General features: G+C 41.9%; 1 protein-coding gene across 1 annotated transcript in view; it reads right to left on the bottom strand.

Moving 5' to 3' along the window:
- Positions 1–397: 397 nt before the first annotated feature.
- The window catches only part of lzts3a (leucine zipper, putative tumor suppressor family member 3a), a 31540-nt gene continuing 7418 nt past the window's right edge, over positions 398–24519 (bottom strand). Inside the window, exon 6 of the mRNA XM_084687196.1 lies at positions 398–1222. Within this exon, the coding sequence (XP_084543322.1) occupies positions 398–1222 (825 nt within the window). The remainder of the gene's footprint in view (positions 1223–24519) is intronic.

Genomic DNA, 24519 nt, shown 5'->3' with positions numbered 1-24519 from the left:
ATCATGTCCAGGCTCATTTATGTTTTATGTATGTTTATGTCCACAGGGAGAAAACAGAGCACCATCAATTAAGTAAATCCTTCCATCAGTACACAAGTATGTTTTCGGACTAGATTTGAATATCGCCCCCCCTTACCCAACCCTATAATACCCCCAACCCCCTTCCAAAAACTCCCACTCTGTTTAGCCCAAAATCCTTTATGCCCCATTCTACGTCATCCCATAGTGCAGTGCGTCCTAGGACCACTCCAGGGTAGTAAGTAGTAATCAGGAGTGCTATTTAGTAGCACTGAATACATTCTGTTACGACAGCTTTGTTTAACAGTGGTAGGTTTATGGTATGAAGAGAATGCTTGATATGAATTTAATTGAAGTGTAAAACCATTCATTCTAGAAGTTAGATCTCGGTGGATTCTATCCTCTCCAGACGGGTGGAAACAGGCCAGGGAGGAGCCAGCTGGTGGAGGGAGGGGGGCTTTTTGTCCTCGGGAGTGATGGGAGGTGGGGAGAGGGACAAAGAGAGGGTGGGCAAAGGGGTGGCAGGGGCAGGCAGGGGAATGGGGCCCAGAGCCAGTCCTGGGGGTGGCGAAGAGGTGGAGGTAGAGTGGGTGTTGGTAATGGAGGAAGAAGTGCTGAGCCTGCCCCCCAGTTGCCCCACACGGAGCTCCAGAGCCTGGTTCTTCTGCAGCGTCTCTACGTAGCTAAGCTGCAGCTGTGCTTGGTATTTGAGCACACGTTCCTTTTCATCCATCCATGTGTGGCGCTCCTTCTTAAAGTTGAGTGCCTGCCGCTCGCGCTGTTGCCGTTCCAGACGAAGCTCGCCCTGAAGGCGCTCGAGCTGCCTGCGCAGGTCCCCTGCCTCTTCCCATGAGGCCTCCTGGCCATGGTGAATATGGGCCTCCTGACGCTGGTGGGCCTCTTGATGCTGGTGGGCCTCCTGGCGCTGCTGGACTTTAGCCTCATCACTCTGGAGGCTTAGCATGGCATCTGGAGGTGGCACAGGAGGTGGAGGGAGTGCTGGATAAGAGAAGGCAGAGGCCTCTTGTGGGCTGTGTGGGGAGGGAAGCCCCCCCCTTGTCCTGGATGTTCCCCTGCTCCCACTTTCACCTCCCCCAATGGCCTCAACTCCCCCACCTCCACCCATGCTGAGTTCCCCCAAGGCCTGCTTGAGTCCCAACACCTCTGCTTCAAATACACCCAGCTTGTCTCTAAGCAGGGAGACCTAGGGAGACAAAACAGGCGGAGGGAGGCAAAAGAAGAATCAGTCATTAGTTATTTCAATTAGTAAAAGCTTTTCTCCAAAGGGCCATATAAATAGTGCATATAGAATTTGGAGACTAGTTCTAAGAGTATTTCTGTGGTTCAGTAGCAAACCATGACTCTTAAATATTGGCCCTCTGACCCCAATTACTTGTTGGAAAAAATCACAATACATACGCACACAGCATTAAGGCCTTCATGAAATTGTGTTGGTCATTAAGCATTATTTGAGCCAGCCCTTGAGGCACGATTCACGGTAATTGTGCATAATGATGTTGTGTTGGTACATTTAGCCTACAGATTGACCGGTCATTCTGCAAACACTATAACATATTATCTCTCAAAAGCGATTTTTTGTCCTCGCACCGGCTTGTGTGTTTTGTGCATCTGACAATAAAGACTTGAATGTGAACTTGTATCCTATCCCTGTAGCTGTCTGACGTGGGGTAAGCTAAATATGGTGCAGGAGGAGGATTGTTGTGTCATTTTCATTTTACATTTTAATATATTGTAATATATTATTTTCCACTACATTGACCAATATATGCTATATGGAAATACATGGGATAATATATTGATGATAAATATATTACTAATATATTATAAACTATAATATATATATTCACGTAACATATTGTAATATATTGCAGAATACAGCAATGATTGCCGTTTCCATATATTGCAATATATGGTACATTAATATATCATATGTGGTTATATATCCCAAAATATATGCAATTATGTATTCATAAATAACCTGCCGGGAATCGAACCGGAAACCTAATTAATAGCCTGATTCCCTAACCGCTCAGCCATCTAGAAGGTATTACAATAAGGTTGTCAACGGCGGTATCAAATGGAATCCCGATTCAAACAGTACCTGCTTATTGAAAATGTGCCCCCAAAAAACATAAATACTGTAAGATTTACATTTATTTAGGGGGAAATGGCCAATTCAAAATAAATTTGCTGGAAGCGATCATTGTCAATATATATTTCTAATATTTTTCTATGTAATTTTACCTATAATTAAAATAAATACCACAATATATTGAACACATTTGTACATATATTGAATTTATCTTTCCATATAATTAGGATCCCCCCGTCAGGAATAGGCTTAAGGTGACTTCCCCCTGAACTACCCTGCAAAGTTTCACCTTGATATGTGAAAATATGACTGAATTAGAGCTGTTTGAGCTTGGACCCAATGTGACTATGATTGTCATAGGAGAAACGTCTTATTTTATTATTCAGTAACTGAACACTGCAAAGTCTAGATCTTGAAAGAGCTCAATTGGATGAGAGATTGTGCTGGTAAACGAAGGATTCCAGGTTCAACTCCACACATACCGTATTTCTTCGAATAAATGCCGCCCTCGAACAAACGCTGCCCTCAAATAAACGCCGCACCAAAAATGAACGTTGTGTAAAACGCCGCCCTCGAATGAACACCGCACCCAAAAAATCTGAAAAAACGTATGTAATTGGTTACATTCAACCCCAGTATTTATTACACATGTACTACATAACTTTCTGCACAGCTTTCTGTTTGAAAGTTAACGCGTATGAACGTTTCGGCATGCTGCTTCAGATTTCTACACAACGCACGCCTAATTGATAGCTAATGAAAAAGGGAGTTGCCGAACTCAGAGACAAAGAATAGACAAGGAGGCAGTAGCGTAACTATAGGGAGTGCAGGGAGTGCAGCTGCACTAGGGCCCGTAGCGAAAGGGGGCCCGTCGTCAATCTCATCGTAGAAGTGAGACAACATTTTCGGCCAAACCATCTGCTTTCACACTGAAGAACAGACCGGGCCCCTCGTTCCGCTCAAAACACTGAAAGAAATAAATATGATCCAGTCCCATCAATTCGCAAACATTTTTCAATTTAGGTATAAGTGATTTATAATTATGAGCTATCACCTGCCCAATAAACATTTTAGTCAGTCTAAACAACAGCAAATAATTCATTTTGCCTCACTTGCCTTTTGCTGAATGAAACGAATCTTGTTTTTATTAAGTAATATTGATACCGAAAAATAGCAAGGATGTCTGGGTAATATTGTTATAGCCCGCCCACCCACACATGTTGCTATTGTTTCCCAACCTGTTGTGTTGTGTTGCATTGCGTGTTGAGTAAGCGATAAGTAGGCTACCCCATGCCCTTTAAACACAAAAGTGGCAGCAGGAAGTGGCACAAACGCAAAGAGCAGGATGAAAACGTGGCAAAGCTGGAAAAATTATCTTCATTTGGATTTGTGGCGTAGAGTGTTCAAGAGGACGCTACGTCTGACCCCCAGCCCAACAGCAATGAGTGTGAAACTCGGCCACCAGGGTAGGCTAATGCTAATCACATAACGTTTACTGTCTGGTATAGCCTAATTAAATGCATTTAGACATGGCTATTAAACGTCATAAAATGCACGAATAGGCCTATAGGCTAAGGCAGCACCAAGGTTAGATATTGTAAACTATGTGCAGGATGTAGTTTTCATGAAAACATATCGTAGCAACCCTTAACGTGTATTGTACATCATAAATACATTTCCCTGCGCCTCGCTAAGCTCAACACTCAATAATTTTGACTGACGGTTGAGGGGCCTGGTGAGATCTGCAGTAGTAAATGAAACCTGCCTTTTTAGCTGCATGATTCATTTGTCAAAATGCCAGCAACAAAGTTGTTTATCGTTGCACTGAAGCTACAATTCACGAAATCTCTTTTACTAATTAAACGCCGCTCTCGAATAAACGCTGCACCAAAAATGAACTTTATTTAATAAACGCCGCAGCGTTTATTCGAAATACGGTAGGAATCTTTTTTTTTTACAAAACAGTTTCTAGTTTTCTGGGTAATCCCGGTGTAACTCTATTTGGTCAATTTTACAATATTTTGCCATTTTGAAGGAGGAATCCGCCATTGCTGCTTGCAGCTAGATTTTTTTTACATATTTTTAAAATATATTCTACCATATATTAAACATACATGTGACACTATATCTTTGCATATATTAACAATACATTTTATCATATAAATCAGAATACATCATGGTGGTATTTATAGATATAAAATTGCATATATTTTGGGATATATAAACACATTTATTATATTTTCAGGTTGAATATGTTGCAATGTATTGTACAATATAAATATTAAATCCCATATATGGACATATATTGCTTAATATATCACATGATATTTTCCAATATACTGCAATATATTTTCCTTCCATAAGGGTCTCTTTTAGTTGGATTTGACATTTAACAGACATTTAATTCATTTAGCAAGTTCTTTGACTCCATTACACAGTCAGCGTACATATGGTGTAAAAAAAACACAGCAGTCGGATTAGCCCAAATTGCCAGCTTCGATGTTATCTTTACATATAGATGGGTTCTTGTGTTTACAAACAATGAGGATGTCCACGCAGCTTCAAGGCAGAAAGATGTGTACCATTTCACCTTTACTGTATATGTTCCCACAACCATCCCTTTCTGACTAAAGTTTGATTTATCTGATTTGTTGATTTCTCTTGCTATGAAAACAAGTTTAGCCAAGCTAACTAACGTTGTTTTTAGCTATCTTACATTACCAGTCAATCACTAACAAAACATTAATAAAAATAGCTTGCTAATCAGGCAGAACTGTGTTCCATCAACGTAGATTAAGCAAAAGCCAGACTTATTTCAACAAGTCTCGCTTATTTCAGCAAGAGTTCCATTCCATTAAGGTGGCTTATTCTAGTTTCTAGCTAAGTAACCAAGGAAACTTCTACCTCTGAACTAGCCTGGTCCGTGTCAGGCTAAAAGTCAAGCTAATTTAAGATGTGTTGCAAATCATTTCAAACAGGTGGAATGAGAATCTCAAAAGACAGTTCCGTTGAGTGAATTTCGACCCGCAAAGCACTTTTGTCTCGTCTATGTGCAGACTTTTTATCTTACAAGCGCATCACGAGCATCTTGTCATATTATGCAGTCGGAAGACAGCTTGATAAATATTGTAGCGTCAGCGCCCTTGGGTACCCAGCATGCAGTGCGGCATACCAAAAAACGCAAAGAGGTATGGAAAATAGTTTGGTTACAACAGCCGTGTGAGGGATTTCTGACATTGTATTTGTTATTGTGTTCGTATACACATCGTAGATGTGTGTAATGTTATTGTTTGTTATTTAAGATAATCCTGTTGGGTCACCGTGATTATGCATGTTGTGCAATTTAATCGGATCAGAGAGTATGAATATGTAAAAGTATTATCAGGCTGCTATACCTTCACAAGGTAAACTTGCAAGCAGCTGGACATTAGCTCTACCTTGGTCCATTTGCCCTTATGATTCTTGACTGTTGTGTTTTGACTGAGATTCAAGAGAAAGGTCAATTCAGGGAGAGTTCCTATTGCCATGGTTTTCTAACCAGTCTTGTGGAATTTTGAAAACAGTGTCACTCTGTGGGGTATGTTTTTTGGGCTACTTCTAATCCTCATGCGGCCGTTGCATTTATGCCTTGGCATGACCAGCGCTGGGAAAGAGGGAAACAGCATGGATGGGGAAAGTGTGTGGGCAGAGCCAGCAGTAGTAGTACATTACCTACACACACTTCCTTTAGTAAAGTGTATCCTCACTTTCATTAAGCTTGTCAAAGCTTTTTAAGAATGGATCTCTGCATGATGGTCCTGACCAGAGGACAGATGGCCTTACAGAACACGCTTCAAAGTTGTCACTTTCAAAAGGGTGGCATTTTGACCCTGTCAGGCTAAGATGTCTGAAAGTTGGTACGCATGCCTTATTGCTCATGGGGACCAAAAAAGTCTCAAGAACCCATAATGTCAGCAGCATGGATTTCTCTCTACAGTGACAATTTGTGACGAATTTCTAAAAATGACTTAAAATCAGCTATTGCTCCAACTCTCACTGAAATGTTGTGTACATGTATGAAATACATGTCTGTATCATGTAAATTTTGCAAAAGTTTGCAATGTTGAGGAGGATCCCGCCATTGCTGCCTGCAGCTACATTTGATTAGTTTGTGATTGCGTTCCCCACAGCGGGCAGAACTTGTCATAAAGTTAGTTCTAACAAAGCCCACCCATTAGAGGGAAGATATGATTAGTCAATTTTACTGTCAATGGAAATTAGTCTTTCATGGCACTACAATTAATCGGCCCTCTGTAAATTCATAGCTGGACCACCAATCACAGAGCTGCATAGTATTTTCCTCCCAACAACGGAGGCTGCAAAATTCTGATAGGGTGACAAAAGGCGATTTTTTTTCATTTAAAGGTCACATAACATGACAACTTAACTTTAGGAGGTTATTTAACATTAATATGAGTTCCCCTAGCCTGCCTTTGATCCCCCAGTGGCTAGAAATTTCTACAGAAACTGACCTACGACCATGCAAATGTTTTTATCCTTGAGAGACATCATGGCTTGCAAACGAATGAAGCATTACATTTGCTCAGTTTGGATGTACAAAGGAAAATCAAAGTTTGGATGTACAAAGAAAAATCTTTTTACAGTTCCTTCATCCTAGCCTCTGAAGACCCAGTGTCTTAATTTTATTTTCTCTTGAAATGCGCCAACACAACTTCCCAATGTCTGCGCTAAACATTTCAGCCAAGACTGTTTCCTCAACTTGAGCTAATACAAAGCTGGCCTTGCTGAAATAAAATTCTGGATCAGCACTAACTCTCATTGGTCCAGCTACAAACCTCAGACAAGTAAGTTAACAAATGCTATATCATTTTGTTGCTTTACGGTTACCGAGCTTGCTACCCTTAGAACATGGCTGTAACATTAGCTCTGCAGCTAACAGCTGAGTTACTGTCGCTAATGTAAAGGTAGATAGTATCAAGTCTGTGTGTGAATACACATGCTGTAACGGCGAGTGTTGTACACTTCTTTGTTATTTGAACAACCGTTCTGTTGTTGGTGTTATGGCGCGCACAATATCCGCCTTTCCCCTCATTGAAATTACTATAAGTGTGCACCTCTGCAAACCAGGGTGATCAGATGGGAAACTGCAAATTTGAGGCATCTTACAGCAACGGGGCTACGAGCCATTGCGATACATCCATTGTAAACATTAGCGCATGGTGCCGCCTCTCCTCCTCATTAGCATTTAAAGCTACTGACACAGAAACAGCGTGTCTTGAGGAAAGCTCATTGTGGGACTGCTCGTAGTGGCTGTAATTATGCACCAAAGCTGAATTTCGGGAAAGAGACTTCAGATACAGTACTAGGGGACCACTAAGGCCTATATGGTTGACACCCTGACATCATGGTGTCAGGACAATAACCTCTCTCTCAACAACAGCAAGACCAAGGAGATGATTGTGGACTATTGGAGGCGGCAGGAGGAGGAGCTTGCACCCCTACTCATCAACGGATCTGAAGTGGAGAAGGTCAGCTGCTTCAAGTTTCTCAGGGAGAACATCAGCAACGACCTCACCTGGTCTGTTCACACGGACAAGGTGGTCAAAGCAGCCCGTAAACGCCTCTACTTCCTGAGGAGACTGAAGAGGTTTGGTATGGACTCAGTCATCCTCACTAACTTTTACAGATGCACTATAGAGAGCATTCTGACTGGTTGCATAACAGTGTGGTATGGGATCTGCACAGACAGGGACCGCAAGGCCCTATGAAGTGTGGTCCGTTCTGCTGAGTTCATCATTGGCAGGAAGCTCCCTGCCCTAAGGGACACCTACCACACACATTGCCTCAGGAAAGCTGGCAGGATTCCAAAAGATTTGCCTTCTGGCAGGCGTTACCGCGGCATCCGGTCGGCAGACTGGACAACAGTTTCTTCCCAAGGGCCATCAGGCTTCTAAATGGACACTGATATGGACATTGATTCACTGCACACTAGTCACTTTAAACACTGTCACTTTCAGCTACTGGTTACACTATCAGTAACATTGCACTACTGTACCTCACTGTACTTCGCCATCAGGCTCCTGTATGGTCATTGACATAGTCACTGATCTGCAATTTTGCACTATTGTACTGTACTCCACCTAGGTTAGAATAGGTTATAGGGTTGTAATAGGCTTTATGTGCATTTAGGGTTAGTATAGTGTATTATTTATTGTTATCTGTATATTTAGGAAGTTTTAGTATTAGGGTTAGTATAGTTGATTATTTACTGCTATCTATATACTTAGGAAGTTTCACTTATTTAAGCTCAGCATAGATGTAAATTATGTTCTGTGTACTTATATGTTATGTTATGCCAGGTGTCGGCGTTGTCTTGTCTTAAGAATTTCAGTGCCCAGTCTGACCTTGTGTTGTTTTGTGTACCTGACAAATAAAAGACTTGTACTTGAACTATATAAAAGCATCCAAAAACAGCATGTCATGTGACCTTAAACTCTTCACATTCCAACACAAACTGAATTGGCAGCATTGAAGGGTTTATTTCAGAAACATTGTCTTTAGCAGGGGCGATTCTAGGATCAGACCTTTAAGGGGTAATTGATTGACCGATTTTACCTTGTCATAGTTGAATAACAACAGTTTGTGGGTAAAATGAACATACAGTGAACCTCAAAGTTCATTGACAACTTGAAACTGCAGCTGTAAAACGATTGGTTTTGAAAATGCTGTATTTGTGACGTCACAAATGAGGCATCACCTTTGTCACGCCCCAACATTTATACAGACCAGCCCTCTGGTGTTCTGGCCCAGGATCTCAAACACTACCCAGATAGCACACATACGTCTGGGCAGACACTCGACGGGCATGGCTGATGTTTTTCTATTAGAAGATCATTGTGAAGTTTGACACATGTATTCATTTGCTTGAACCATTTCACCAAAGACAGCTTTAAATGAAAACCTTGGACAATTTAAAGAAAGATCTGCTAAGCCCCTGTTGCTGAAAAGAGGTACTGTTCCAACTGTATGCTCATCACAAACGCAAGCTGTAAGTATGATTTTGTCGCTAACAGTTAGCCTATTAGCAATGCTAACTTCTCCTGTAGCCTATCTAGCATAGGTAGAATGCTAAATATGTTTCTAAACACATCAACATACCTTACTTAGCAAATGACTAGCTAGACTAGCTGTAGTCAGCATTAGAAGGGAAGCATCCGAAAAAATAGCCAGAAAACAAATAGCAGTCTAGCATATTGCTAACGCCTGTCTAGATTATCCATTTGAAAGAACTGGAGAAAGGCAGGTGCTAGATACAGGATACGTTAGCATTGTTAATAACTGTTACCGACAAAATCATACTACAACTTGCGGTTATGATGAACATAAGCCGGAACGCACCTCTTTTCAGCAACAGAGTCATAGCAAATCCTGCTTTACATTGTCCCAGGTTTTCAAAACCGTCCTTGGTGAAATGGTTCGCGCAAATGTGTCGAGGGTTGAACTGCACAGGGATCTTCTAAGCTACGGTATAGACAAACATCAGCCATGCCCTCTAGTCAATGCAGGGCTCTCAAGTTTTGAAAACAGGCAAGAGTGACATTCTCTCCCCTCCCCGTCAGGGGGTCAAAATGTATTAATTCATTGCTTAATTAATTATAAAATATGACATTATTTTAAAAGTCAATGGTATCGGAGCTGTGTTCGTACCGCACTGGGTTCGAACCTGCCACCTCTGACATTCTAGGCGCCACCCCTACCAACTACGCCAACAAAAAGCTAGCATTTTATTGATGCGGGTGGCCCTTTAATTACTTGAGGAGTGAGGTTCACCGATACACACCGGCTACATCTATGAATGACTTGTTCTGAGCAGGTGTTGTCAGTGAACAGGCTGTAAAATTGTTGGTTAAGAGACCCATGAAAAACGGATGCTAATTATCTGGGAAACATTTTCTAACAGCAGTCAAGTTGTCATTGTTTGTGTCAAACAAGTTGTGAATTTGTTGTAACATTAAAACAAGAGATCATGACTGCTCAAAGTGATGCTCTAGCTACAGCGGTTTGCTTTGTAGGTGAACAAAACTTTCGGAAGACGTAGCAATCATAAAAAATTAGAGGTAATGCTTTTTTTCCCCCATTGGTTGTTTCATTGAATCGTACCCAGATACAATGGTGCTATTTTCCGATTGGCTATTGTATTGACCCTTTCTTTTTTTTGATTGGCTGATAAGTGGCAGGCTAGACAAAGAACTCCAGGGGAGACGCGCTTGACTGCCGGTGCTTCCATAGTGAGAGTGGCGCGGCCAGTGGAATTTTGGTTGGGTGCTGCGGCATTTTAAATATATTACAAATTTAAAAAATTTGCGTGAGAAATACAATGTGTTGCGGAAGGGCGTGACAAAAGACCGAAATAAGTGACTATCATGCTCAATGTGTGACACTTCAGAGCCCTGGTGAAATATTGTAATACAAACATATCAGGAATACAGACATATAATACAGACATAAATCAACAAAGTCGCTGCTGCCAGACTGGCAGAAAATAGCAGACGCTGTAAATGCGTAAACTACAAGACTTATTGATATCGCCCAGGCACAAGATGTGACCATAATTACACATGTGCATTCCATAACTTAACTTTTGTTGCTGTATTATTTTAGTTGTAACCCTGGCAGTGGCAAACGATCGTGGGAGCAAATAAAAAATAAATATAAAACCATAATTCTAAACAATAAGTAGCAGTAGGCCATACTTGCACATATTTGAAGGCCAACAAGTACAAAGCTGAATTGCCTGAGTCAGTCCCTTTTGTAGGATATTGGTATAGCTACAAAGGGCCTATAGAACAATGACATTGCTTGCAGCTAACAGGAAGGAAAATTAGGCAAAGAAAACTGGGGGGGGGGGGGGGCCTCCTCTGCAGGAGTTCACTCCTGCTGAGGAACTGGCCCCCCAGCTATCAGGGTTGCCCCATGATGGAAGGAGTGGAAGGGGGAATTTATTCAGACTCTGGTGGCAGCAGCTCGGAAACCCAGGCATATGTTTCAAGTCATCTCTGTGACCATGTTCATTCAACAATTATTTATGAATATTGTAGGAGTGAAATAGTGAAATGTATTACTGTTCTCTGCAGTGACAGGAAATACAGTGGTGTTGCTGCCACCACCCACTGTCGTCCCACTGTGCCATACAGAGGTAACAGTGAAACTAATAGTCATACGCCAGTATGTATGCTATATGTGGTTGCTGAATGTTGATCAAATATGCCACAGGGTTCTTGCAGGTTTCAGTTAGTCAAATTTAAGACCTTTTTAAGACATTGTAAGACCATGAAGATTGAAAATTAAGACCTACACAACGCATTACCCCAAAAATATTTAATCAAAAGACATTCTTAAAAAAAATAGCAACATTTCTATTGGTGTAATTCAATAAAAAAAGCATGAATTTAATTTACAGATAAAGCAATCACATTAGTAACCAAATTGAATATTTTTGGGGCAAAGTTTGCAGCGAGCCTCGTACCTGGAGCTGGGTACTGTTTGTAACCAACAGCGGAAATCGCTGTGATCTAACCATAGGTGCGTTCGACTTCATGCAGCGCCGGCGTCGTCTGCAGCCGGCTGCGGCACTGCATGATGTCGGTTCATGTCGAACGCAACTCATGTCTTGTTGAAAGTAAACTTTCCCATTTTCCACACGGAGCCGAATTTTAACAAACTCTGAGGAAGCGCAGACATATTTTGCATGCAGGTATTGCAGTTATCACGGGATTTGTAGTTTTATCACCGCGTACGTACCAACACCGATAGGCTATCCTCCAGAAATAAATACAACACATCGGTGGTCAGCGTTCTGCTGGTTTTGTTTGTAGCAATGACTCGCTTTGTAGGCTACGACAATAGTTTTTTGCTACCTTGTAACAACTTTCTGCAGCCTGCGTTTCTGGAAATTAACGAGGGTAAAACCTTTTTAAGACCCGACTAAATGAAATTTAAGACCTCGGATGAAAATATGGACGTTTTTAAGACGTTTTAAGGCCTTAAATTTAAAGTTCATAATTTAAGACTTTTTAAGAACCCGCGGGAACCCTGTGCCATTTACTTTCTCAAGTGGAGGTTGGCTTCGATGTGTCGCATTGGCAACATACGGCTCAAGAAGCTGGCAAAGATACGTAAATCCCTCTGCTGAGAATCTATATCTTTCAAAAAGATACTCATGAGGGAATGCAAAAGGGTTTTGTCTCCTCCTGCTCCCGACCAGGTTAGGCGTTCAGCATGTGTTACCATGGCGACCTACCCCTGTAACAAGTGATACACCGTCGTAGTACAGAAAACCCTGGGTTGAACCTGAAGTTTACATTTACATTTAGTCATTTAGCAGACGCTCTTATCCAGAGCGACTTACAGTAAGTACAGGGACATTCCCCCCGAGGTAAGTAGGGTGAAGTGCCTTGCCCAAGGACACAACATAATTTTTCACTGCCGGGAATCGAACCAGCAACCTTCTGATTACTAGCCCTGAGAGCGTATAGCGTCCTACTGGAGTGAACACCGAGAGCGCTGCATTGACTGCAAGTGATCAAGGCTGTAGTATATTATCGAGTTTAGCTAAAACTTAGTCTTTTGGGTAGAGCTAAAGGGTCAGCAGTTAGATAACCAGTTCAAACTGGTCAAGGAGTAGCTAGCCAGTGAGTCATTTTTGGTTTCAGGGTACTCAGAGTATTCTTTTGTCTGACAGTAATTGGGGGCGTTGTAGAATTTGGTTTAAAAGTCGTAGCCGCCTGGAATCAGCTGAGAGCGTATTGCATCCTACTGGAGTGAACACCGAGAGCGCTGCATTGACTGCGAGTGATCAAAGCGTATCTGCGCGTTAGCATATTTAAAGCGGTTAGCACTACAGAGGCAGCCTCATCTGGCAGCCTCGTCGCACAAACACCCAGTCGAACAAAGACAAAGAAGTCTACCTGCGGAGTCCACCGAGGAAGGCCGACGATGAGGATCACCTCTTCTGATAAGTATCAACCTATTCATATTCATAATCAGATTATATTATACCTAGAACTTATTCATAGCTAGCATGTGTTTCCTTAGCATTCCTGTTCATTACACTACCCGTAGACGTAGATATGTCACAAAGTATATTCGGTCAACTTCTAACCTTTACTACCTATCCAGTTCTTCTCCATCTGACCTTTCTCTTTAAGGCTCTGGAACTGCCAGTCTGCTGTGAACAAGGCAGACTTCATCCCGGCGTTTGCATCCCAGGCTTCTCTTCATGCCGTTGCGCTGACAGACACGTGGATCCGCGCAGAGAACACTGCAACTCCAGCTGCTCTCTCCGTCAACCACTCATTTACTCACTCACCCCGCTCAACCGGGCGAGGTGGTGGGACAGGTTTGCTTCTTTCCTCACATATTAAATACACATCCACACCACTCTCTGTTACTGCCAAATCATTTGAACATCATTATGTTATGCTAACTGATCCTATCAAAGCATGCTTAATTGTTCTTTATCGCCCACCAGGACCGCTAACTGACTTTGTGGAGGAGCTGGACATGCTCCTCAGCGTCCTCCCGGATGATGGAACCCCCCTGATAGTCCTTGGGGACTTCAACATCCACCTCCAAGGAACGCAGGCTGTCAACTTCTTGTCTCTCCTGACCTCCTTTGACCTGACGCTGCTGAGCACACCGGCGACCCACAAGGCAGGCAAACAGCTAGACCTCGTCCTGACACGTAACTGTATCACTGACTTAACCTCTGTAACCCCACTGCACATTTCTGATCACTACTTTATCCAATTCTCTGTCTCTCTCCCTCCAACCCCTCCCACCTCCCCTCCCCTCGTAACTTTCCGGCGCAACCTCTGCTCCCTATCCCCCTCCATTTCTCCTCTATTGTAACATCTTCCCTCCCTCCCATTGACGAGTTCTCGAATTCTGAATTAATTGAAAAACTTTTTTCTCTACTCCTCCTACAAATGTTGTCCAATCTTCACCAAATTTGGCAGATATTATCTTCAGACCAAGCCTCACAAAAGCTTCACATGGTTTTTTTTATTTTCGAAACCGTTTGCCCGCTACAGGCAATCAAAATGTGCCATTAAGCCAGCAAACAGGAAGTTGGGTTGTATCTCAGCAAATCTTTGATGGATTCACACCAAACTTGCTGCGTGTACTCGATACCCTCTGGTTCGCAATGTTTGGAGGAATCCGCCATTACTGCTTGCAGTTATATTTATTATTATTATTCTACTTGCGCCACAATAACTCAATATGCTATTGGTAACTCATTTTCTAATTTGGCACAGTGAGACTACATCGTCGGTATCCCCACACCAAATATTGGACACCTTCGACTGTAGGGGGCGCCACAGGCCACGCCCTAAAGTCCAATTTTCAAAGGGATGGCATTTCCACCCCATTGCTCCAATTCTTCTGAAACTTTGTGTACATGCCTCATTTCTAATGGGGAACATCCGGACCTATGAGGTTGAACCACCCATGATGGTTTTTCCTGTATAGTGAAAACTTGGGAAAACCTTCAAAATTCATCTACTCTTATAAAAAAGGTCAAATTGACTTGAAATGTTGTACAGATGTGTAAAATTGATGTTTGTATCTAAAGTGACATGGAATAAGAAATGCTATACAAAATGGCTGAAAGAAGTGTATTTATGTAAATGTCCACATTGCCCCAATATCCTTGTGTCAATAAATCAAATATAATTTTGACTGATGGTTTTTCAAACCTAATTGGGTTCAAGAAGACATCACTCTGACGTACCGTAAACAATTTCACCTTGGTATGTCAAAATATTATTGAATTAGAGCAACTTTGGCTGAATCTGACAATGCTTACCACAGGAGAAACAGCTTACTTTTTTATACAGTAACTGAACGAGACAATATTTAACACTGAGAATAGCTCACTGGGCTGGGACGGCGACCTGCAAAGTATAAGGTTGTAGGTTCGAATCCAGCCACAGTCATCTAGCCCGTCTTAAATTTGATTATCTGTTTAGTTAACAGGATGACATTGTTCTGAAGTACCATGCGCAATTTCACCTTGATATGTCAAAAGATCATTGAATTACAGCTGTTTGAACTTTGGCCGAATCAAACAATTCGTGTTACAGGAGAAACGTCTTCCTTTTTTTGTACAGTAACTGACCACATATTATCATTCTCCTTGAGGGTAGCTCAATGGGTTGAAACGGTGTCCTACAAAGTGCAAGGTCACAAGTTCGAATCCAGGCAGTCTTTTGGGCTGTCATAATTTTGATTACTTGTTTAGTTAAACAGGCAGACATCCTTCTGAAATAGTATGCGCAATTTCATGCAATTTCACCTTGAAATGTCAACCGTTTCTTAACCTTTGTCCCAAAGCTGACCAAAAACGTACTCATATCACGCAGTCGGAGCACAGCTAGATAATCAGCGTCAGCACCCTTGGGTACCCATGCAGTTTGGCATGTCAAAAAACCAAAGACTTGTGGAAAATTGTTTGGTTACAACAGCCTTGCGAGGGATTTCACTTGTTGTGTTTGTTCATTTAGATGTTTGTAATGTTTTTGTTGGTTAGTTAATATAATCTTGTTGGTCACCCTGATTGTGCATGTTGTGTAGTTTAATGTGAGCAGAGAGTCGGCTGCTGCACTGTTACGGGTTATTCTCGCAAGGAGTTGAATGAGCTCTGCCCTAGCCTACTTGCCCACATGACTATTGTTAGTTATGCATTGACTGAGAATCTGGAAAGAGATCAACTCAAGAACAGTTTCAATATCCTATGAAAAGTTAATAGTCGGCCCTTACTAATCATAAAATTGCAGCGGTCGGTGTGGAGAGGCTAGAGAGACTGACTTGTAACCTTATGCTCACAAGTTCAAATCCCCGTTCAGCCTATTGTTGTTGGCCAAACATGAAGTAGTTTTGCTCTCTTGTTGTCCAAGTCTCGATCTTCTACAGTGTACATGTTTATCATATTTTGCCATTTTGCGGAGAAACCCGCATCACTGCTTGCAGCTATATTTTGTATTTGTGTTTTCTCTGTAATGTTCAATTTTTCATTTTACCTATGTGGTGTGCAGTGACGTGTGGTCAGGGGAGGCAAGGGAGGCAGTGCCTCCCCTGTGTCATCATGAAATGTAAAAAACGAATAATAAAAATAATATTAATATTTGTCCCCTGATCTGTGATAGAAATATAATTATTGGATGATTCCAATGATTTTTATAGCCAATATCGCTGAATTTGTGTATTTTCCTGTTCAAATACGGGGAAAGAAGCGGAAGGAGGCAGCAACCGGGGGCCCGTTCGTCGTAAGGGTTGAAGCTAAGTTAATCAATTGTCCCGTTAGCCGGTTAACATTAGCGAGCTAACTGAGAACCGCAAATATCGGTTCATCGACGGCTGATCCGCATCCAAATCATGTGGTTAATTTCAGGCTAAACTTATCAGGGCAAGTGAACAAGCACGTCCTACTTCAAAAATCACACCAAAACCGTGATTTTCTAACGATATGATGGCGGAAAAGACGAAAGAGAGAGCCGTGATATTCTCACCATCTGAGCAAACTATTATAATGAGTCTCTACGAAGACAATGAGCATATTATCATGGCTATGTCAAACTCTGCCACCACTGCCAGAGCAAAGCAGGCAGCTTGGCAAAAAATTGCCGATAAACTAAATGCGTATTTTGGTAAAATGTATAGGCTCATCTTGAGTGCCTTATCCCCCAATCAATCAGATCACATTTCTTTAAATGTGCCTGCTGGCAGTAGGCTTAATGGAAATGAATCATTGAATGAGATCTTGCTAGCGAAAATACATGATATCTCAATCATAACTCTTTCAAAATAAGTATAAAAACAAGGCCAAAGAGTATTTAATTGATACAAATTCATAGGCACTTATGAGGGTTTATGTAGGCCTACTGAAAGCGCTTATATCATGTACTATAAATGTGTATATGCATGTAGGCCTATGTGTAAATCCCTCTTTGATTTCATTGCTGGGACATGGCCAGTGAATATGATGAATTGATTCCTCAGCTGTTTAAGCGCCAATAGCCTACACTTTTCTTACAGCAACGCATGCTGCAGCTTTGCCAATGTTTTCTGCATCGCCTATACTGTATAAAAATTGACCTGACGCAAAAAAACTTCAAGGCTATGCATAAAATCTGAAAGCACAGTAAAAGTTTCAAGTAGCTTTATTGTCAATTTCTTCACATGTTAAGACATAAAAAGGAATCAATATGACGTTTCCCACTCTCCCACAGTGAAACATAAAAAGCACAGGCACACAGATAAGACAAGACATTTCTTAAAACAGCGTGCCGTTACATATTCACATACAGCAGCATAAGCTCATAAAACATAAAGCTTGCTGCGGCATGTGATATTTGCAATGTACGGGCCGAGAAGGTCTTGCAAATAAACGAGTCCTGTCGGCTGAATCGATATCGCTCAAACAAAAACTCTGTTTGAAATAAAGGATCTTGGCGATCACGAAGAACTCTATTGCTATGGAAAGCTAATCAAACTAGAATAGGCCTATATCTCCTTAGTCAACTGGGTCTGTCAAAAAGGGAGCTGCCAATTATTTTCCGGCGGTGTGGCAAGCTTATCCAGCTGCACTTACGTTAGCCTGCTCTGGAGCAGGTTAGTGCTAATTGATATGTTACTATGGTGATTTATCGAAAGTTGCTTCCACGAACCAAAAAGAGGGGCGTTTTTATCTTAGCCTGAAAATTTGCGACGAATACCCCTCTGCTGTGCCTCCTCTTGGATTGCACAATCCTACACAAACTGGGCTGTATGGAAATTTATTAGACTCTTTATTCAAATGGAAATGAATTTGTCAAATGGCAATTCAATGCGCAAAGTGACAATGCAATCCGCAATTCAAATAGAAAAGCAGTTGTCAAATGGCAATTCAATGTGCAAATGACAATGCAATCCGCAATTCAGTTTGTATTATTTTGAAAAAAAATGTGAATGAACGCTTATTGCATTGCATTTCATATTGACAAGGTTTTTTCGACTCATTATTCAAATGAAAATGCATTTGTCAAATGGCAATTCAATGTGCACATGACAATGCAATCCGCAATTCAGTTTGTATTATTTTGAAGACAAATTTGAATGAACGCTTATTGCATTGCATTTCATATTGACACTGTCTTTTCGACTCTTTATTCAAATGGAGATTCAATGTGGTAGCTAAACAGCGCCCCCAGTCTATTGCATTAGCATTTACTTGTCATCGCGCTCTTTTTGTTGCAAAATTCAAATGAAAATGCAATCTGTCAGTTCCCCCATCAAGGCGGGTCCCCGCCCCTATTGAGGGTAAGACCCAAGACTCTACTCTGCTTCCGAGTGGCTACTATGGCGTGAAATTAGTGCCAGGAGAGCGAGCTCTGTAAAAACGATTTGTAACTTGCAAAAAAGATTTGTGTACTTGTAAAAAAAGTTTGGTGTCTCCGTAGAAGAAGGCCCAAAACCATCTAAACCCATCAAATATAGCCAGTTTCTGTGGGTAGTATCATTGGACATTTTCGTCTGTCTATCACACATGACCTAGGTCGTAGTAAGTTTAATAGTATTTTAATGTAAATATGTATACGGATATTTAATTAGACAACCAGTCATTAAACCTACCATTAGTTGGACAATGTGCAGCTAAATGGCAGGGAACTGGAGCAAAATATAGTGGTTTTCATTCGAAATGTATTATTTACTGCCAGTGTAACATAGTTATCTGGGTTCAGATTAAATTCCACTAAATTGGCAGAACTACGTAGCCTGACGTTGTCATACTCATAATTCTAGTCAGAATATGAGTCTGAAAACTCTCCGTTGGGTTTTGACTACGGGGCGTGTTTCAAACGAGCCTGGAAAACAAATGCCTCTTCGCTCAATTGGATAGACCTACAACCAATCAGAGCAACGTAATATGTTGTTTGTTCAAAACGAATTCAACTGAAGCGCTCTTTTGTGACATGGGTGATTACGTTACTGTTGATCATCTGTCCATCATCGTATAAAGCACGCCCAGATTCTGGTTTTCTGTAGTTGTTCCCCAATACGAGACCCTCCAGACACAACTTCCCGACCAAATTTTTTTGTGGGCGGGGAGAAGTTGGGCTGGCAGCCAGGCTAAGAACTATGTCACCTGCTGTTCAAATGTGTACCTGCTCAGTAGCTGTAGCGCAGCATTTTATTCCTCAAAGCAACGGAGGATTTTCAGAAAGGTAACATGTAGTGAATGCTTGTGGAGGAGAATATAATGTAAATAACGTGAAAAGTATTTAAAGGTTGACCCAGTTGTTAGGTCAAAAATTTTAAAATTGTTCATTGGGCACACAATTCTGCCTGCTGAATTTGTGGATAAAACCTTGTACAATAACCAAACGTTCAATGAAATGGTACATTTTTCTGGACAATATGTGATGCAAATTGAACAAGCCTGGTGTATTCCTGGCCTTAGGGTTAGAGACCAACACCTGTGTCACAGGTTGATATGCAGGACTCCAGTGACAAGCTGAACATGGCATAACTGTCATAGTTTCCAAAAGCATCTTCAGGGACTGACATAACATGTCAGGGACTGACATAATGTGTGTTTAGCTACCACATTGAATCTCCATTTGAATAAAGAGTCGAAAAGACCGTGTCAATATGAAATGCAATGCAATAAGCGTTCATTCAAATTTTTCTTTAAAATAATACAAACAGCAAATGTTTACTCCTCGACAGGTCTGCAAACGCCTTTGTAAACCGAGATTTGTTAAAACGTTTGTTAACCGAGACCGTAGGTCAATTTAACAAATCGAGGCGACAAAGCGTTTGCTGACCTGTCGAAGAGTAAACATTTGGTTTCTTATATACTGCAACAATACGTGGGAAGATCCCAATCAAACACGTCGAGCAGATGCCATGTCGTTAAGGTCAATTGCTACATCTCCAAGGCAACCGCTTGTTGCTACGTCCGCAAAACGTTCATTCACCTCTGCGAACAACTATCTGGTTGGTTAAAAACGTTTATTTACTTCTGCGAAAAATCAGGAGGTCAATAAACTATTACGCTGTTCCTATTGGTCCAGAAACGTTCTCAAAAGTCAATAAGCGGATTTATTGACTCTTGAGAACGTCTCTGGACCAATAGGAACAGCGTATTAGTCCAATTATTACATTAGTATATAAGAAACTGAATTGCGGATTGCATTGTCATGTGCACATTGAATTGCCATTTGACAAATGCATTTTCATTTGAATAAAGAGTCGAAAAAATATGTCAATATGAAATGCAATGCAATAAGCATTCATTCACATTTTTATTCAAAATAATACAAACTGAATTGCGGATTGCATTGTCATTTGCACATTGAATTGCCATTTGACAACTGTTTTCCCATTTGAATTGCGGATTACATTGTCCTTTGCGCATTGAATTGCCATTTGACAAATGCATTGCCACTTGAATAAAGAGTCTAATAAACTTCCATAGGGCTGAGCTGCTAATTGCAAATGATCTCAGCTGTGTGTCACCAATGTAATGTTTGTACACATTTTTTATTATATGTCCTCACATTTCATAGTCTTGGTCATGTATTTTATTTATTTGTATACCATATTAGTCTTGCTGATCGTACATAACGCCGCAGTGAAAAAGCAGGAGGGGAGGCAGCCAGTAGCTCTGCCTCACTGAAGGGGGCATGTGTGAGCACACAGGCTTGTTCTGCTATTGTTCTTCTTCATGTATTACAGACAAATGCCATTGTATGGTTGTTGCTAGCTAAAATGTCAAGTAGAAAAAGTGCACCCTATCGTTTATTTTTATTTTTTTGCCCTGACTGATTATAAGATTCTATATATATAATCAGGGGTACACATAAGTGGTACGCAGGTACGTATGCGTGACAAAAAACAGGAATGCGTAATGCCACTTTTATTACTGCGCGCCTTTGCGTACTTGACTGATATCATCCAACCTTACACCTGACATGTTAGTTGCTTACTAGAAAATATTTGTATTTGCATAGGATGTGTTAGAACTTGCTTCCATGTGTATTGAGACCGGATGGATTAGCAAAAGCTTGCAATATGTTTTAGGACTCTTTTCCATTTTGTTAAGAATTAGCAACTGCTTCATGATGTGCATCTAAGATAAGATGTGTTAAAACGTCTTGCGGAAAGTTTCAGATAGGAGGCCTCTGTATGACAGCCAGACACTGTTAGCGTATGACTTCTTAGAAACTGCCTGCATAGGATGTGTTTAGAGAACTTTCATAGAGGAAGCCACACGTTACCTTTTAGAGAGAGCAGGTTACTTGGAAACATGCACAATACCTGGATACGTGTGTCATAGCACAGTCAAAAGTTACATTTGTCATCAGTTTTGAAGCATATAAAATGATTTGTATGTCTATGTGAAAAAAGAACACAAGACTTCAGAGACGAGAGCAAGAGAAGAGAGCACTTGGAGTGCGGGCTCACAGAAGAGGTCAGTCCAATAGACAGGATATAGCTCGCTAAGTCTTACTCTGTTAACAGTTTTAGTTCATATATTCATATATCCAGACAATAATAAAAAATAAAAAAAATGTAAAAGACAAGTCGTTCTCCGTCCTCCCTTGTGCGCCCCTCGCCGGATCCGGGAGATTCGCAAAGCGCCACACGCCTGGAACCGTGGTGAGTCCCCGGGAAGTGTTCAGCTGTTCAGGTTCACTCTCTCTCAAAAAACAATAGGTGCGGTGCTGTGTCCTAGAGATAACGAGTGGAATAAGAGCGAGAAGAGAGCTCTTGATCATTGTGTCTGTAAGGAACTGTTAACTGGGAGAGAAATATAACAAAGGAATAAGTGATCGACAAAGAGTGATGTTTGCCATGGAAGGCCAAAAACGTTTGCTGTAATAAAGATCTCTTGATGTTGTATTCAAAGCCCAGCACAACACCGTGGTTGGTTGGGTGCAGGGATTCTCGAAAGGGAGCCTCTGACCAACTCAGAACCAAACGTGCGTTCTCCGCGCACGCAGCCTATGCAAATTCGAGAGACCCCGAGCACGTGGGTCACGCACGAGATAGGTGAGGGCGTCTGAACGGCACCGCTCATGCATGCTCGCAGTGAGCCCGGGCCTCGTTCGATTCGACATTGTCAACTACTGTCAGAGATGTCCAAAAAGCAACAGACATTCAGCAGCTTCCTTGGCGTTTTGCCATCTACAAAGAAACACCAACTGGAGCCAGAACCGAAAAAAATCCAAGATGTGCAGCTCCAAGATGTGCAGTGGCTTGAAGCTAACGATCATGAGCGCACTGAAATGTGGTGCAAGATTTGCGGCTCAAATCCACATCTAGCAAACAAAACAGGTCCTATTTAACCATCCTTTATTTGACAAAAATGAAAATAGAAAGCAGCACACGAATGTGGCGCAAGCCATCGATAATAAACGAGCTAGCCGAGAAGAAATGTCTAGTCGCCCACTTGCCAGATGGCGAGACAAGCTCTGTTTAATATTTTTCTCCTCGCCTTCCTTAAAACTAAACACGCACGTCCCATGTCTTCCTATTCTGAATGTATTACTTTACTGAAGCAGCTAAGAGTAAATGTCGGAGGTGTATATGTATATCATTCACGTGAAGGGGGCACACGGATCAGAGCATCGCTCACACTAGTCTGCTGAATTTTGGGGGCTGCGTACCAGACACCATCTCCTGGTACTCACCTGCGTAACAATTTTCACCCTATGTCACACGACTGTCAAGCTGGCTCAACTGCGCATGTCGGTTGCAAAAGACTAGTGATGGGAAGTTCGGATCATTTTACTAATTTGGTTCTTTGAATCTTGTTCAGTAAAATGAACAGATCTTTTTTTAAGTCATTTGTTCATTTCAACGGGGGGAGGGGGGGGGCTACCCGTCCACTGCAAACACGTATCATGTTCTCATGTAGGTTAGTGTATGATGTGTGCACCAGCAGATACTATTTAAAAAAAAATCCTGCATTAAAATAATGTATCATGACAGTTTGTATGATTTGGTCATTTATTATCACACTAGCATCTAATTATCATGGCAAACAATTACACTGCACTAAACTGTAAGTGTAAATGTAAAGTGAAAATAACAAAACCAGTCAGTATGATGACTTGAGCGAATATCATTCACGTCTTACTAAAACAGCGGCCACGTGAAAGGGAATAAGCAAACAGTTTCCTCAACAAAAAAAATACAATATGGGTCACGTGAAAAAAGGATCCAAAGACTCGTAGAAAGACAGAGTCGGGAAATGACCGAATCGTTTTGTTTCCTCTAGCTACCAGTACATAGCCTATGCCGGTCACGTGCAAAATGATCCAAAGACTCGTAGAAAGACCACGGCTCTGTTCGAAATGTCTTAAAATGCCTCCTTCCTATTAAGAGAGCAAGGACTGTTCGAAATATCTTAAACATTCTCTTCCGCTTATAAGATACCTTGAAATACGTCCTATAACGGTCATTTTTCAAGAGAGCATATGAGCTGCCTTGCTGTGTCAATGGCATCAGGTATTACCCATAACTCTGTGCGCGGGGTTACCGTAAGTAACAAGTTAAACAGAATCCTTTGACCGCCAGTTTTTACAATTCATATTTCAGCTGAACGGTACTTGTAAATCAGCATCTGAATTAAAATGTGGTTTAGTTGCTGAAAATGTACTTATTTTATTGATAAAACTCCTAATTTGTAAATTTGCTCCGACTTTTCCCTGATCCCAGAATAGACTGATCCCTGACCCCTGAATAGACTTTCCCAGGGAGGCTGAGGAGTGTGATCCCCCTAAAGTTGGAGCACACCCTCCGGTCCCCCTTTTTAAAGAGGGGAACCACCACCCCGGTCTGCCAGTCCAGAGGCACTGTCCCCGATGTCCACGCGATGTTGCAGAGTCGTGTCAACCAAGACAGCCCTACAACATCCAGAGCCTTAAGGAACTCCGGGCGGACCTCGTCCACCCCAGGGGCCCTGCCACCGTGGAGCTTTTCAACCACCTCGGCGACCTCGGCCCCAGAGATAGAAGGGCCCCCCCCGATGTCCCCAGACTCTGCCTCCACGTCGGAAAGCGTGTTGGTGGAATTAAGGAGGTCTTCAAAGTATTCCTTCCACCGATCCAGGACGTCCCCCGTCGAAGTCAGCAGCGCACCGTCCCCACCGTATACAGTGTTGACAGAGCACTGCTTCCCCCTCCTGAGTCGCCGGATGGTGGTCCAGAACCTTTTTGAAGCCGTTCGGAAGTCATTCTCCATGGCCTCGCCGAACTCCTCCCATGCCCGGGTTTTTGCCTCCGCGACCGCCAAAGCCGCGTTCCGCTTGGCCTGCCGGTACACATCAGCTGCCTCAG

This window comes from Hypomesus nipponensis, chromosome 22, assembly GCF_054491055.1.
Source record: "Hypomesus nipponensis isolate SF chromosome 22, ASM5449105v1, whole genome shotgun sequence".
Lineage (NCBI taxonomy): Eukaryota > Metazoa > Chordata > Actinopteri > Osmeriformes > Osmeridae > Hypomesus > Hypomesus nipponensis.
This window is presented reverse-complemented; position numbering and strand designations above follow the sequence as displayed.